General features: G+C 34.5%; 7 protein-coding genes across 7 annotated transcripts; 3 read left to right on the forward strand and 4 right to left on the reverse strand.

Moving 5' to 3' along the window:
• Positions 1-80: 80 nt before the first annotated feature.
• BX664DRAFT_292830 (uncharacterized protein) lies at positions 81-1872 on the forward strand (the record flags this gene model as incomplete). The annotated part of the gene is made up of 4 exons (XM_051542008.1): positions 81-181; positions 263-359; positions 460-607; positions 692-1872. Exons 1-4 carry the CDS (start codon positions 162-164, stop codon positions 1870-1872), a joined length of 1446 nt encoding a protein of 481 aa, XP_051403570.1. The 5' UTR covers positions 81-161.
• A 754-nt stretch (positions 1873-2626) lies between these two features.
• BX664DRAFT_247601 (Sm-like ribonucleoprotein) lies at positions 2627-3143 on the reverse strand (the record flags this gene model as incomplete). Its single annotated transcript, XM_051540261.1, has 3 exons — positions 2627-2694; positions 2765-2956; positions 3065-3143. Coding segments are annotated over 3 exons (339 nt in total), but the record flags the coding sequence as incomplete, so codon positions are not given.
• Positions 3144-3454: 311 nt separating this feature from the next.
• BX664DRAFT_356597 (actin interacting protein 3-domain-containing protein) lies at positions 3455-6835 on the forward strand. Its single transcript, XM_051547898.1, has 4 exons — positions 3455-3567; positions 3664-3845; positions 3930-5164; positions 5259-6835. Exons 1-4 carry the CDS (start codon positions 3475-3477, stop codon positions 6665-6667), a joined length of 2919 nt encoding a protein of 972 aa, XP_051403572.1. The 5' UTR covers positions 3455-3474; the 3' UTR covers positions 6668-6835.
• A 1403-nt stretch (positions 6836-8238) lies between these two features.
• On the forward strand, positions 8239-10310 carry BX664DRAFT_78225 (PIN domain-like protein). Its single transcript, XM_051549732.1, has 5 exons — positions 8239-8341; positions 8410-9205; positions 9272-9430; positions 9495-9793; positions 9865-10310. Exons 2-5 carry the CDS (start codon positions 8503-8505, stop codon positions 10138-10140), a joined length of 1437 nt encoding a protein of 478 aa, XP_051403573.1. The 5' UTR covers positions 8239-8341; positions 8410-8502; the 3' UTR covers positions 10141-10310.
• A 362-nt stretch (positions 10311-10672) lies between these two features.
• BX664DRAFT_383644 (Extradiol ring-cleavage dioxygenase, class III enzyme, subunit B) lies at positions 10673-12161 on the reverse strand. Its single transcript, XM_051549129.1, has 6 exons — positions 12066-12161; positions 11835-11975; positions 11629-11756; positions 11326-11495; positions 11106-11244; positions 10673-11028 (listed from the first exon to the last, which is right to left on the reverse strand). Exons 1-6 carry the CDS (start codon positions 12106-12108, stop codon positions 10777-10779), a joined length of 873 nt encoding a protein of 290 aa, XP_051403574.1. The 5' UTR covers positions 12109-12161; the 3' UTR covers positions 10673-10776.
• An 89-nt stretch (positions 12162-12250) lies between these two features.
• BX664DRAFT_326161 (uncharacterized protein) lies at positions 12251-13118 on the reverse strand. Its single transcript, XM_051544169.1, has 2 exons — positions 12636-13118; positions 12251-12572 (listed from the first exon to the last, which is right to left on the reverse strand). The coding sequence occupies exons 1-2, from the start codon at positions 13092-13094 to the stop codon at positions 12423-12425; spliced, it is 609 nt and encodes a 202-aa protein (XP_051403575.1). The 5' UTR covers positions 13095-13118; the 3' UTR covers positions 12251-12422.
• Positions 13119-13176: 58 nt separating this feature from the next.
• On the reverse strand, positions 13177-14089 carry BX664DRAFT_326162 (transcriptional regulation of mitochondrial recombination-domain-containing protein). The gene is made up of 2 exons (XM_051544170.1): positions 13944-14089; positions 13177-13868 (listed from the first exon to the last, which is right to left on the reverse strand). Exons 1-2 carry the CDS (start codon positions 14019-14021, stop codon positions 13434-13436), a joined length of 513 nt encoding a protein of 170 aa, XP_051403576.1. The 5' UTR covers positions 14022-14089; the 3' UTR covers positions 13177-13433.
• Positions 14090-14688: the final 599 nt, after the last annotated feature.

Below are 14688 nucleotides of genomic sequence, written 5' to 3' on the forward strand. Positions count from 1 at the left end.
TCTCCATAAATCCTGCGACTTTTTCTTGCAAATCGAGCTTCATCCTTTTAATACCTTTCTCTTTCCATTCATTTTACCTTTTTTTTTTTTTTTTTTCCTCTATTATTCATCACACCCATTACATTCATTTTTCTTTTTCGCTTGCTCATCTACGTTTACCCATGCTACCTTCCACTTTAAGGTAATCATCGATTTATTACATATCATTTTTTTTCCAAAATTACTCACTGGTATTGTATTTTTTTTTTTGAACTTTTCTTAGTATTCGCTTGAATCAACAGGTGCATTTTATCTCCTTCTATCCGGATAAACTATTATCTTTTGAAGATCTTGTGAAACATGTCAAGTTTTCTTTTAAGGTAACTATGGTAGTTTGTGTGTTGGAGTGCCATAATCACCTTATACTTTATTCTTATTATTATTTTTGAAAATTCGTACGTCAATTTATCTATTTATTAGGATATCGCCATTTCATCATATGATTTCATGATGGAAAATCAAGTTATCATCTATGATACCCCAACTTTACATCAGGCATTGAAGAAAGCAACAAAGCATAACCGTGCGGATATCACGCTGTCACCAAAGTCTAACCAACCCAAAATCAGTAAGTCTATTGTAATGAAAATAAAAAGAAAGTAACCATCCTTCTCTAATTCTTCTCTTTTTATTTTCTTTTTAAATATGATAGATAATGTCCCGGTTATCAAGCCGACAGTTCTCAGATGGACTGATAATCAAGATAGCACTAGACATCATAGATCTTCCCCACAACTACAACAACAATGGCGGTCGGATGATACTTCTTCTCAATCTTCTGAAAATGATGGATCTTGTATTCGAAAGGATTCTGGGATCTCTATGGATGAACCTGTCAAGAAAAAACAGCGTGTTACACCATCAATTCAATCTACATCATCATCATCATCATCATCATCATCACCATCAAGGACTCTTACACATTTATCACCTCCTCCTGGTTATTGTGGCAGATCAATCTCTTCACCATCTCCGCCAACTCATAGTGTTCATCCATTGGAAATGCGTCGACCATCAACAGCTCCTTCATCACCGTCTTATCCTCGTATTGTCACCACTCCTTCTCCCATCACAATCAAACTACCAGCTCTATCATCCATTACTTCGTCTCCTTCTTTGGATAATGACGTTTTACTTCACCCTCAATTGGCTCCTCTTCAACAATCTCCTCAACGACCAAATTATCTTCCTGCTATTACTTCTCCTCGTCCATCATCCACACCTTCATCAACAATAACAGCTACACAACAGTCAACAACAATGATTAATCACTTACCTATACCAAGTACAAAAGATCATCCATTTTATTCTCATCAACATTATTCTCATCGTAATCAACAAAGGGAAATTCATCATAGACAACCACAACTTCATCAAAACCACCAACAACGACATCATCACTCCCATCGTCATCATCAAAAATTAACGGGTCAGTTTTTGTGTGAACATGTAGTAGATCCATCATCTGGCCGTATTTGTGGGCAAACATTTAGACGATCTTACGATTTATCAAGGCATCAAACAATTCATTTGAAAAATAGACCTTTTTGTTATTGTGATCAATGTGGTAAAAAATTCACGAGAATGGATGCACTCAGACGACATGAACGAGTTCAAGGACATACATCAAAACAACATTTACTTCAACAACATCCTTTATGTTCGCCTCCTCCTCCATCTCCTTCTGCCCATCATCGTCACCATCATCATCATCTTCATCACCAACAACAACAACAACAACAACAACAACAACAACATGCTACTCCTACCACTTCAACACCTCACACAATGGCATTTATCAATCATCGTACAACTCAGCAGGCTAGAGTATAATCAACCAGCAAACTGATCTTTTTTTTTTTTTTTTTTTTTGTATATACAATCAACTATTTTCTTATTATACAAGTTAGTTCTTTATCACTTTTACTTTATAATTCCACACCGTACATAGTTTATTCCCATCTATTGATATTTATTCTTACTATTATAATTATTTCTTTTTTTATTATTTTTATTTGGATTCCCACCAGCATATTTTCCAGCTCTTATTCTTTCTCCTTAGTCTTACTTTAATAATACTAGTAATAATAAAAATATACAACTTCGAAGTAATATATGGAAAGAAAAATCATGGTATGATTTTTTTCTTTTTCCCTTTTTTTTTTTTTCTTGTTACGTGAGATGTGTTCAGGGTTCAATTGAACCTTATTTTCCCTCAATTTATCGTCTCCTTTTTCAATCTTGTTGTCTTTGCAATTCGTTCATCTATCTGGATACATACATATTTCATACATCTACATGACATTGCATGGCACCCTTTCTAAGTCTATCATGGCACGTTTATGATGTATTCCTATTCTCTCATCACGTTCTCCTTCTTCCTACTCCCTTTCTCCTTTCATCACTAAATATAAAGTAAACTAAACACGTTTTCTTTTGGACTGGTTTATTTGATCGAGACATAATGTAGAAGAAAAGAATACTAAAAAAAGGAATAATAAACAACAGTAAAAAAAAAAAAAAAAGAGTAGTAAAATGATAATAATGATAATAAAAAAAATATACAAAAGATAATAACATTCTAACGTCTTCCACGTCCACCACGTCCACGTCCTCGTGCCATTCCACGTCCACGACCACGTCCACCAGCACCATCTAAAGAAAATAGAATGAAAGATCAGTAAAATATAGATCTTTAATCTTTTGATTTCGTTTCTTTCTTTACCTTCTTTTTTCTTGCTACTCTTTGCTTTTGGAGTATCATCGATCAATAAAGTATCCAAAGGTAAACTATCCGGTAAAATAACGCATCGAATGTTGTTACCGCGAATACTTAAGGTATCCAAGCTAACAGGATCGCGGTTCTTAACAGTCATCTTGACAGTTTTCAAATGAGTATTCATACTCATATCAACACCTATGTAAAAAAAAAAAGGAAATATATAAATATATATATACATAAAAATAAAGAATAATCTGTATTGATATCATAGACAAAGTTATATTAATCTATATATATATATACCTGTGATAGTGCCGTGAACAACAGTGCCATTCTTCAATTCTACTGACACTGATTCATTATTCAATTTCATCAAAAATCTAAAAAAAGAAATATATTTATATATATGAAGTTAGAATAGCATAACTATTTAAATATGATACATAGAAATATAAATAGCTCTTCTTTACCTAACCAACTTCATTTTATATATTATATGTTGATTGTGAACAAAAGGGAAAAAAAAGAAAAAGGAAAAAAAAAAAAATAACAACAAAAATTCAAGGACCGGCTTTTTTCTTTTCTTTTTCTTTTTGTGTATTGGCTGGGTTGCAAAAATACAATAACTTTTGGGCCCTTCACTCCTTTTTTTTCTTTTCTATTTTTTCTTTTCTTTTCTTCTTTTTTTTTTTTCTCTTTAACCTTTACAAACCATGGACTATGGATCTCGTGAAAACGTTACTGGATATTCACCAATACCTGCAAGACGATCTGATATACAAAGAACTGGTTCTTATAGAAGCATGGTATAACTATATTTATTTTATTTTATTTTTTTTTTCTTCTTCTCTTTACTCATCTATTTCTTTTTCTTTTTTTCTTTTCTTTTCTTTTCTTTTTAGTCTGGTGAAATTGAACAAGTTGTTACTCACTTGTTACGTACCACAAAATCCTTATTAGAAGCATTGAATCTTTGGTCTCAACTACGTATGTCTTCTGCTGATATTTCTGAATTACATCATACTTTAGAAGCTCAGTTTTATAGAGTTTCTCAATCGTTCGAAGAAGCTCACGTGAAAACAAGGTATTATAGACAACCATGAATAATTTTTTTTTTCTCTCACAACTCTAATCCTCCCTTTTATTATTATTATTATTATTATTTTAGTGACCTTGCATGGATTCCACATAAACTTCGTCAATCAGTTGAAGAATGTATGAACCAAGAACCTTCGACAATGGCCCTTGATCAATATTTGCCTCGTATTCGTGATGTCATTGTTCACTTGCTTCATGGTTTGAAAGGAAAACAACAACAACTTCGGGAAATGGATGCTCAAATGTCTCAAATGCCATCTTCTCCTCCTCCACAACAACAACATTCAGGTGTCCCTTTGTCAGCACGAGACTCTTATCGATCACAAGAATCTTGGCACCGTAATAGCGACAATTATGTGCGTGGTTCTACCAATTTATCCCACTCTGAAAGTACTGGAAGTAACAAATCTGATAGATTGACTCATTCTAACTATGACCCTTATACTGGTGGAATGCCTCAACCAACCCTGTCATCTGATGCTAGAAAATTCTACAACCAGTCATCTAGACCGTCATCGCCTCAACAAAAAGCCTATCGAAAACTTTCACACACTTCTTCATCACCATCATCAACAACACCTATACAGCAACCAATTCCATCTCGTTCGGCCTCTCGTACATTACCTACTTCGACTCCACCTCCACCTCCTCCTCCACCACCGGTCGTTCCTACAGGCCCATCACGTCACCTTCAACCTATTAACAATAACAGCTTTGATGAAAATGATCCAAATACTGCAAGTGCTCTTGCTGCTTTGAAACGACAAGAAAACTTAGCTAGACGATCCTCTGTACGACGTGCTTCCATGTATCGTGGTAATACCAGTGCTGATTATGCTTCCAAGCGATTTTTATCTGATGCGCCACCGCTACCTTCTCTACCAACAACTTCATCAACATTACCATTGAATCGTGTGGATGAGGACAAAGCAACTGGAAATGATTTTATTCAGCCTATAGCACCTTCATTGGGTCATCAATCTACTGGGAATGACAATATGATTAGAGGATCAACTGACAACGACACAAATAAGACTGTCTCCAATGTGGATGATACAACAACTCAACCATCCGCTCTCACTCTTTATCTTCAAATGGGTAAACAAACGAAAAAAGTATCTTATTCTGGCGAAGTGACGTTACCTGCATTGAGCATGTTGTTTATCGAAAGATTTGGCTATAATGCTGGTCAACAAGATTTTCCAAGTATTTATATCTGTGATCCTACTTTTCCAACTGTATCTTATGAATTACAAGATCTGACTGAAGTTAGAGACAAATCTATTCTCTCCCTTACTCCTCAAGGTAAAAATTATTGTGTGTTTTTTGACCTATTTTTATTTTATGTTATTCACCTTTTTTTTTTTTTTTTTTTTTTTTTTTTTTTTTTTTTTAATAGATGCAAATGACGAAAAATCAGTCGATGTGAATTCGTTGATCAAAGAATGGAATGAAACACGACGTGTCATGATGGAACAAATGGAACGACTAGAACAAAAACTTACTGAACAACAGGCACCCGATACTGAAGCACTGGTGCAGGAAATCGTACGCCAGACTTTAGCAACAGCATCATCCTCATCGATTTCTGCAACTGAACATGCGGAAGTCACTAGCAAAGATGATCCACCCACAGAAGATGTCCATAACAACGATATTACTAATGAAAATACAACAGTGATAACCAAAGATGATAACAATAATATTTCAACAGTGACAGCAGGATCCAATGATGATATACCTTCAACAAAAATTCAACAAGAACAACGTGATGAAATCGAAAAGTTACAGCGTCAAGTGATGGTGTTGCGGCAAGCTCAAACAGAACTTCAAGACGAACGCAACAAGCTGGTACAAGATCTTCAGGACAAGGACCAACAACTCAAGGATTTGACAATAGGAGATAAGGAAAAGGAGGCTCTGAAGGAAGCAAGAAAGATGGCCAAGGCAACACCGTCAGAAGCACGACAATATATTGAACAAGGAAAGGAAGAACTTTTGACGTCGTCGGACAAGATCACGATGCGACTTGAAGATCTCCAAGATGCCATTGATCATTTGAAACTGGATGTGACTCAACGTAAATGCCGACCTTCTGAAGTCCAAATGACGCACTGCCGAGAAGAACGAAAAGCATTGGCGGACGATATTGAAGAATTTGGAACGTATATTGGCAAAGTGAAACCTATTTGGAAGAAGACATGGGAACAAGAATTACAAACTATTGTGAAGGAGCAACAAACACTCAAGGAACAAGAAGGTCTACTGATGGATATGAATGATGATTTGGAAGCTCTTCAAGAAGTATTTGAAAATTTGGAAAAGATTTATGCATTCCAAGAAAAATCCCGACACAATGCTCCTTCCTCTATACGTGAATTCCGTGTTGCTCCTCCTGAAGATGGATTTGAAGGTATGACTAGCGTGCTGAAACAAGTAGCTACCATTGATGTGGATCATGATCGTCGACTCAAAGCGTTGGAAATGGCTGATCGCATGCGGCAACGTGAACTGGCGAATCGTATTGATGATTTTGAAAAGGAATTAACATCGTTTGTGGATCATAAAAAACTCAAAAAGACTGGTGGTGCCATGGAAATCGATCGACTACGTCAACAAAAGGACAAAGATATGATACAACGGCTCTACATGGAAAAGCAACAGCAACAACAACAACAACAGCAAGAAGTGGTGGAGGAGGGTAATGAAAATCAAGACGATGGAAAGCAAGAAAAGAATCAAGCTGACCCAATATCTAATGAAGAAGAGACTGAAGACAAGATTAATGAAGATAATCAAGCTGATTAGTATAGAAATCACCCAATATATCATTCTATATTCTTTTTTATATATATATCTATATATTTAAATATACACATTACACATCATGTTTTTTATCTTTTTATCATTATTACTTTTATTATCATTATTATTATTCTTTTTATCATTACAATTGATATTGCTTCGATTATTTGTATCCATTTTCATTTCAAAATTAAATAAAACGGTTGTTGAAGTGATATTGAAGAATTGCAAAAAAAAGAAAAAGAAAAAAAGAAGGAAAGATCAGTACTAGGGAAATTCACGTAATGAAGTAGCAGAAGGTGACTCTCCCCATTTCTTATACATGATCACGGATGATTTTTGTGATGGAAACTTTAGTGATGACGATTATCATGCTTAATGTGACAGATGAAATAGTACCACAACCAAGTCTTGTTCTCTCGTCTACATGACTTAATGAAAAAAAAAAAAAAAAAGGTATTCCAGAGTTCAAACACCGTTATATGCGATTTCGTTATGCATGCGTTTCAGAATAAAAAGGAGAAGGGGAAAAGGTTTTTTTTTTTTTCGTTTTGACGTTTCTTTTTCTTCTCTACCTTTTTTCTTTTTTTTTTTTTTTTTTTTTTTTTTTTTTTTACTCTCAACAACAAGTTTTACTACCATTACTTGATTACCACTCTTTTGTATTTATTGATCATTCTGTTTCATTGATCCTGATAAGATTGGAAATTGACAAACAAGAGGACACTCCAGTACAACTTTATGATGACGACAGGTTTGGCACAACATACATTCAGAACAAGATGGAATATGTATTGTATCTGGAAACATTAGCTATGGTCAATGTTTATGAGACTTTCTTCGTCCCTCTATTTTGACGCAAATACATGATTCAGCTACCATATGTTTTTCTTGGGCTTTTTGGAGAGACTGTTTGCAACACTGTGCTTTGGTCCACCTGATATAGTCGTTTTTGTCGAAAGGCTGCCTCTAATCTACAAGTGTCTATCCTACTGCCTCTGCAACTCGATTCTCTTGGCTTATATAAAATGCGATGTTTGGTGAATGTTTCGACGTCGGCAAGATCAACTAGCTGTATGGAAAGAAGCAACTTGCGTTCAGCTTATTATCAAGTCCTCTGGCAAAATGCATATCCAAGGTGAAGAAGGCAATGACTGAAGCAATAAAAGAAAGCAGTGGACGAACTTACCTATACCAAGACAGTTTGTGATGATTTTCTCAACTTTTATCATCATTCTCAATATATCTAGAAATAATGAAAATGCTGGGATGGGTATATATCGTGACAAGGCCTGATGCAGTGACGGCAAAGAGATTTATCAAAGGATTTGGATCTAGTAAGACTACTCTGGTGGACTCACTTTGTGCTTTATGGTGATGCTAGTAAAGGCTAGGGTTCTGGAATCAAGAGATATATGAAAAGAAGTACTCCTGGTGTGATTACATATATACGAATTCGGATTGTGTCTCCAGGAAGGTAATGTGGTATGGACACCAACGCAGCGATCAACATTTTGAAAATTGTACTATACAAACAGATGACTAGTGGCACTTATCCTATATTCTCAAGAACTGATTCAACATCTTCTTCATCAACACTCATTAACAACTTGAATTCCGTACATCTTGAAAAGATATCGATCCTGTGTGATGGCTGAATAATCGCTTTGATTTAGTGTAAGTAATACTAATAAAATCCTCTTTGACAGACTCATCCTGATTTATTTTTTTAACCTCCGTGTCAGTGAACATAGGATTTCCAGCATTAACCGCCGCAACATTCTTCCCAATTTCTTTTCTATTATTATTATTATTATTATTATTTGTGTTCTCAGGATATGGGAATTAATGGACTTACCGGCTTATTGAAACGACATGCACCACAGTCACTTACACGAGTATTAGCACAGCAATTCCAAGGACAGACTTTAGCGATTGATGCCAGTTGTCCTTTGAATCGGTTTATTTATGGCAGCCAAGACGAACCTCATCCTTATCGACATATACATGGATTTTATCTTCTTGCCAAGTTTTGTGATCGCCATAATATCAAGCCAATATTTGTATTTGATGGGACTCAGCGGCTGGTGGCCAAACAAGAATGGGAACATCGACGACGACAAAGGGGACGCTACAAGATTAAACATTCATTGGTGTTTGAACAATCAAGATCGGTACGCCTGGCAACTTGGTTGGCAACAACAGAATCGCGATGCTTATCCATGTTGACATCAGAATCTATCGAACGACTTTTAAACCAACTTGGCACCACTAGGATGGAACACGAGGTTGATACACTGAATCCTGGATATGTTCAGCAAGAACAGGATGTGTTGGAAGCCAAATGGACACAACTCGCTAAAGAACTATATGATACCCGACAACGTGTGCAAGATAAAGAAAAGTATACAAAAACCGTGCGTGATTTATCCAATCAAGAATATGATTTGATGTGCTCTATGATACGACATCGATTGGATTCCGTCTTTGGCGATCTTCAAGAACTGAAATTACAAAATGAACGATTATTGACCTCTTATGGTAAATTAGAAAAAAAAAAAAAGTAACTTATATTGATTGTATTTTTCATTCTTCTGGTATGATTAGGTAAACGGGCTCTACGGGTGACACAAGAAATGAAGGATCAATGTCAGTTTTTTTTATCTACAATGGGATATACTTGTATGACATGCGAAAATCATGAAGCAGAAGCTATGTGTGCTCGTTTAGTTGAAGATGGTAAAGCCGACGCTATCGTGTCTGAAGGTAATAATAAAAAAAAAAAAACAGATATTATGATTTCTGGTATTCATCATTCTATGTTTTTAAGATATGGATTCTGTTGTATTTGGAGATTCTCGGTTGTTACGATATTTTTTTGTCCAACATCGACCTATTCTATGTGTGGATCCAGTGGTGGCACGACAACAAATGGGATTATCTAAGGCGGAATTCTTGGACCTTTGTATTTTATGTGGTACTGATTTTGGTTCAAAGATACATGGGGTTGGACCCATCCGAGCATTAGAAATGATTAAACAGTTTGGATCTATTGAACAGATTCTTTATCATTTAGATCCTCGAAAATATATTCCAGAAGAAGGATTCGATTTTAGATTAATACGAAAGGTAAAACAAAAGGAAAAAAAAAATGTGTATGTAATTTTTTTATTTTATCAATATCCTTTTATGCTTTGTAGATATTTCAAGAATTACCGGATACCATTTCTTTGGATACCTTGCCATCACCAACTGTCGATTCTACAAAACTGGGAGAACTCTTACAAAAGTATGAAATTGATGTGGATGAAATGGACCGTCAATTGGATATGATTATACAACAACAATATCATTCCGGATACGAACAACAGCTCGATCAAAAGCAACCTTTGACTGATGATAGTGGCACTATTGGTGACAATGGATTTGGCAATGATCCTTTTCAACAACGTCATCCTATGTTACACCTTGTGTAGTTCTGAATAGTATAGAATCACTACCCTCCTTTCTTCTTTCTCTATATCCTTTCCTTGCTTTAATTCGATAACTCTCCCTTTACATTACTTCTTTTTATTTATTTTATTTTATTTTATTTTATTTTATTTGTATATACGAAAATAAAGACGGTGCATTTTATTTATATTCATTGAATGATAAGTTTACATGATATCTCGTTGGGTTAAGGAAAAAAAAAAAAGGCGGCATAGTAAAATGTCTTCAAGAACCGTATGTGTCAGTCAGTTGATTTCAGGACGTTGATGACTTTAGGTAAAGATGAAAGAATGGCATTAAAATAAATAAATAAATAAATAGAAAAGGTCATTTACAGATCGTAAGAGGAAATCATCATAAAATTTCATGGAATGAATCCAACCAAACCGCTGATGGTCCAAATAATCATGTTCGTACAAAACCGGAGGATCATCATACCTTTTTTTTTTTTTTTTTTTTTGCAATGGCTATTCGCAATGGTATAACCGTTTAGCAGTTCAATCATTTATTCAAAAGGGCATACCAATCAAGTCAATTCTTTTATTTCAATAATTCAAAAATGAATATTCTAACTATATACTATGATACATTATTTCTTGTCTTTAGGGTCATAAATTATCCTATAATTCTGATTTTGGAGATGATGATGATGATCGATGGGGAATGTTATTTGTGTAAGTGGATGGTAGACCAAATGCATAGGAACCCCAGGCCAACGTGCCAGTATAATCTTCGAGTAATTTAATACCTTGATCCACACCAGCAGCACCTACAGCAACATGGAAGGGCATCAGGTGTTCAGCTGTAGGATGACTTGGTCGGAAAGCAGGATGTGTATTCAATTGAGTCGCTTGTTTTTCACGTTGATCGCCCTAAGTAAAAATAGTAATAATAATAATAATAGAATGTCAGTCCATCGGGCATCATACCTTTCTTGTTAAACACTTACAATTGATTCCACCGCTATCTTTTCCATATCTTTATCAAAATCAATCACATACTTGGGAGATGGTTTTCCCATACTTGTCCATAGATCACGTAAATTGTGCACCGCCGATCCTGAGCCAATAATAACCACGCCTTCGTCTCTATTGAAGAATGAAGACTAATGAGTCAATCCATAATTTGTCGATCCTCCCTCCCTTTTATAAAAAAAATTAGTATATTACCTGAGAGGAGCTAAAGCTTGACCCATCTTGATATGTAGCGCCATATCTTCATGTTCAAATGTAGATACTTCGACAATTGGAATATCAGGATTTGATTTCATAGCACGTTTCAATGGAACCCAGACACCATGATCATTGCCATATTGTTTGCCTTGTGCCTTGATATTTGCCTAGATACCACAGTCATAAAGATAACATTTTTTTTTTTTTTTTTTTTTTTGAAAAAATAAAAAAAATAAAAATAAAAACAAAAAGGATGAGTATGAGGTGAGAATAGGAGGATGATCTTTTTTTTTTCTTTACCTTTTGTAGTAAATCAATGACTTTGGACGCTACAGCCGGTTCACCAGAATGATCCCAAGTTTCTTCATAATAACGTTTGGGAAAACCATAAAAGTCATAGATAAGAGTAGGTTTTTCCGAAGTATCGACTATGTAAGGAAAAAAAAAATATGAGAAAAAAAAATTCTCAAAAGTGTTCTTTTTTTTTTTATTATTATTATTGTTACCAAAGATTCCATTTTTGCCTGTTCCTTGATAATGTGCACTAATGATCACAATAGCTTTTGGTTTCAAGTCCTTTTTCAATAAAGAACCAAACCAAGTATAAAATTCACCAGGTTTTTCTTTATTCTCCAGTAAATTGGGTCCTAAAGAAAAAGAAAAAAAGGTTAGTAACCGTATCGTTCCGCTTTTACTCCATATATCTTGTATGCTTGAGAATATAAAAGTTAGATTACCTCCATGAGAAATGAAAAACACAGGTTGTCTAGTGATAGCCATTATTTTTTTACGTAACTGAAAAATGGTGAGCGAAGTTGAAATAGTTAATAGATAAAAAAAAAAAAAAAAAAAGAAAAAAGAAAATAAGAGGGAAAAAAAAGCGGCTTTATATCAATGCGAGAAACTTGGATTTGTCAAGCTTACAAATGAGGGCGCGGACCTTATTCCGAAATGATAATCGAAAGATAAAAGTGATTGTCATTGGATAATATACATAGAATAAACAGTGTCATTCAATATAAGGGGATATTTTTATTGAGTTCATCTAATCTACAATTCTATATACAAAAACTAACTAAACGATCATCACATTTTCAAGAAGATTCTGTGTGCTTATTGGGGTCTTCTTTGGTAGTATCAGCAGCGTCTTGTTGATCACGTAATTTGATTGCTTGCATAAGAACCGTATCATCTTCTTCAGGAGTACTGATAGGTCCCTTGTAATTGGCAGCTTTCAAGAAATTCTAATCAAAAATTAAAAAAAAAAAAATAAGAAAACCATTACTGGTACCTATATAACTCTTTACCTTTTGAGAATGAAAGCACTTCCAAAAGCGTTGTTTTTGATCTTCACACATCTTGGCCTTGTCCCACCAGCTACCATGTTGAAAACATTGCATCAAGTCAATATGTAAATCAGAGCAATTCACTAAAGCTGTATCATGAATTTCCTGTCGTTGATCTGTAAAGTCACGCACAGTCCATACCACTTTAGGTTCCTGTTGTTGTTGTTGTTGTTGTTGTTGTGGAATAGAGTCATTTTCTGAGGCCATTGGATTAGTGGTTGCTTTATGGAAAGAGAATTGGGAGGTAGGTTGTATTTCTTCTTTTTGTTGATCAGGTTTTGTTGCTTGTGTAGGTGGTGGCGTTGCTATACTTGCCGTTTTGGCTGCATCATAATTTGGTTGTTGTTGTGCCAAGTAAGCTTCAGTATCTTGACTGATATCTTTGACATATGATTCTACAAAGTCTCTTGAAGAACTCATTCTTGTTATTGACAGGAGACCTTGAATGAAAGAAAAAGAAAGAAAATATCAAAACAAAAAAAAAAAAAAAGCGATATCCAACTGGGTTTAAAAGACTAGACTTTATTGGTCAGTTTCAGGTAAACTGAACAAGAGAATGGTAATCATGTCAAAATACAACTTTATACTAACAGTAACGATGATGATAATTATCAAAAGGAAAAAGAGATCTGAGATGGTAAAAAAAAAAAAAAATATGAGATTCTATCTATACAAAAACTATCAAGAACTAAACTAGATAATAAAAACTATTTATATATGTATGTGTGTGTGTGTACGTGTGCAAACATTTAGTTGTTTTTAAGCAGAGGAATCTTCAGAGGTCTTGACAAAACGATTATTCTTTAATTCCAATTGACCATGTTCCACAAAGGCAGGCCATTCCTTATCACCCTTCAAATCCATAAAGCGAGGTTGTTCCCACAAAGCTAATAACTTTTCATCGTTTTTGATATGAGTTGTTGCTACTTTTTCCAAAGCTTCCAATAGTGACACTACTGATTTTTCCACTAAATCTTGTTCATCCACTTGTCGTAATCGTTTTGGTCGTGCAAGGTGTTCTTCTGTTGTTTTGAAATCCAATTGACGAGCCTTTGAACGTTGTAAAAGAGCATCTGACACAGCTTGGGCTGATTGAGAAGTATTGAATCCAGTAAGGGCGACCATGGGACGCCATAAATCCTTCCTCAGACGAACAGGTCTATTAGTTATATCGAGCTGTTGCAATGCTTTGTTCTATGAAAAGGATAAAAATGTGAATACCTTTAAAAACTGAATCTATATATATATATATATATATATATTGTATACCTTCATAACTTGTCGAGTACTAACAAGTACTTGTTGTGTTTGAATATGACGGAAAAGATACACACTATGAGAAGCCATGATCTAAGTATAACGGAAAGGAAAAGAAAAGCGGAAAGAAAAACAAAAAGTAAAAAAAAAAAAAAAAAGAAATGTCAAAATTTAGGTGGTGACTTCAAAATAGAGTGTAAGCAGTGACTTCTTGCGCTGGGCCCCTGAATTCACGCGGTGACCGAAATCAAGTTCTCATTGATCATGACAGGCAGTTCATCATTACTCTTCAATGATGAATAGGTTGACGTTTTAGTAGCATATAATCACACGATAATAATAAACATAGTAATTTCGTTTACAAAAAGCCAACTTTTTTTTATGATAGTAAGAGTGATTAATGATAATAACAATTAAAAAAAGAGGATGATTCGAATTTTGACATATATATAGTATAGTTTTTTTTTTTTTTTGTTCAAAAAGAAAAAGAAGACAAAGTAAAAATATTTTCCTAATAAGTTTATGTTGTATTTTCATTTATAATTAGTTTGTAAAAAAAAAAAAAAAGAAAAGGGAGATGTAGAACCCGTATCTGTCTCTATAGTTCAATAAACTTTCGAACAAGAGTCTATAGTGAGTTCAATCTATTTGTTCTTGATTCCTTCAAAAATACCGATAATCCATCTCGACTGGCAAGATAAAAAGTAACAATGAACTTTCATCTTTGGCAAAGGGAATCGTAGTTTTTATATGTGTG

Source organism: Halteromyces radiatus (genome assembly GCF_025201355.1).
Source record: "Halteromyces radiatus strain CBS 162.75 chromosome Unknown BX664scaffold_2, whole genome shotgun sequence".
NCBI classification, from domain to species: Eukaryota; Fungi; Mucoromycota; class Mucoromycetes; order Mucorales; family Cunninghamellaceae; genus Halteromyces; species Halteromyces radiatus.

Bases quoted from the DNA above. Each gene is read 5' to 3' on its own strand.
- BX664DRAFT_356597 (XM_051547898.1), top strand. From the start codon at position 3,475: ATGGACTATGGATCTCGTGAAAACGTTACTGGATATTCACCAATACCT. The intron at 3,846-3,929 runs GTATTATAGACA...TTATTATTTTAG, and splicing joins GAAGCTCACGTGAAAACAAG to TGACCTTGCATGGATTCCAC. The intron at 5,165-5,258 runs GTAAAAATTATT...TTTTTTTAATAG, and splicing joins TCTCTCCCTTACTCCTCAAG to ATGCAAATGACGAAAAATCA.
- BX664DRAFT_326161 (XM_051544169.1), bottom strand. From the start codon at position 13,094: ATGAGTTCTTCAAGAGACTTTGTAGAATCATATGTCAAAGATATCAGT. The intron at 12,573-12,635 runs GTAAAGAGTTAT...ATTTTTGATTAG, and splicing joins AGTGCTTTCATTCTCAAAAG to AATTTCTTGAAAGCTGCCAA.
- BX664DRAFT_383644 (XM_051549129.1), bottom strand. From the start codon at position 12,108: ATGGCTATCACTAGACAACCTGTGTTTTTCATTTCTCATGGAG. The intron at 11,757-11,834 runs GTAACAATAATA...TTCCTTACATAG, and splicing joins AGGCAAAAATGGAATCTTTG to TCGATACTTCGGAAAAACCT. The intron at 11,029-11,105 runs GTAAGTGTTTAA...ATTTTTACTTAG, and splicing joins AGATAGCGGTGGAATCAATT to GGCGATCAACGTGAAAAACA.
- BX664DRAFT_326162 (XM_051544170.1), bottom strand. From the start codon at position 14,021: ATGGCTTCTCATAGTGTGTATCTTTTCCGTCATATTCAAACACAACAA. The intron at 13,869-13,943 runs GTATACAATATA...TCCTTTTCATAG, and splicing joins GTACTCGACAAGTTATGAAG to AACAAAGCATTGCAACAGCT.
- BX664DRAFT_78225 (XM_051549732.1), top strand. From the start codon at position 8,503: ATGGGAATTAATGGACTTACCGGCTTATTGAAACGACATGCACCACAG. The intron at 9,206-9,271 runs GTAAATTAGAAA...TGGTATGATTAG, and splicing joins ACGATTATTGACCTCTTATG to GTAAACGGGCTCTACGGGTG. The intron at 9,794-9,864 runs GTAAAACAAAAG...TATGCTTTGTAG, and splicing joins ATTTTAGATTAATACGAAAG to ATATTTCAAGAATTACCGGA.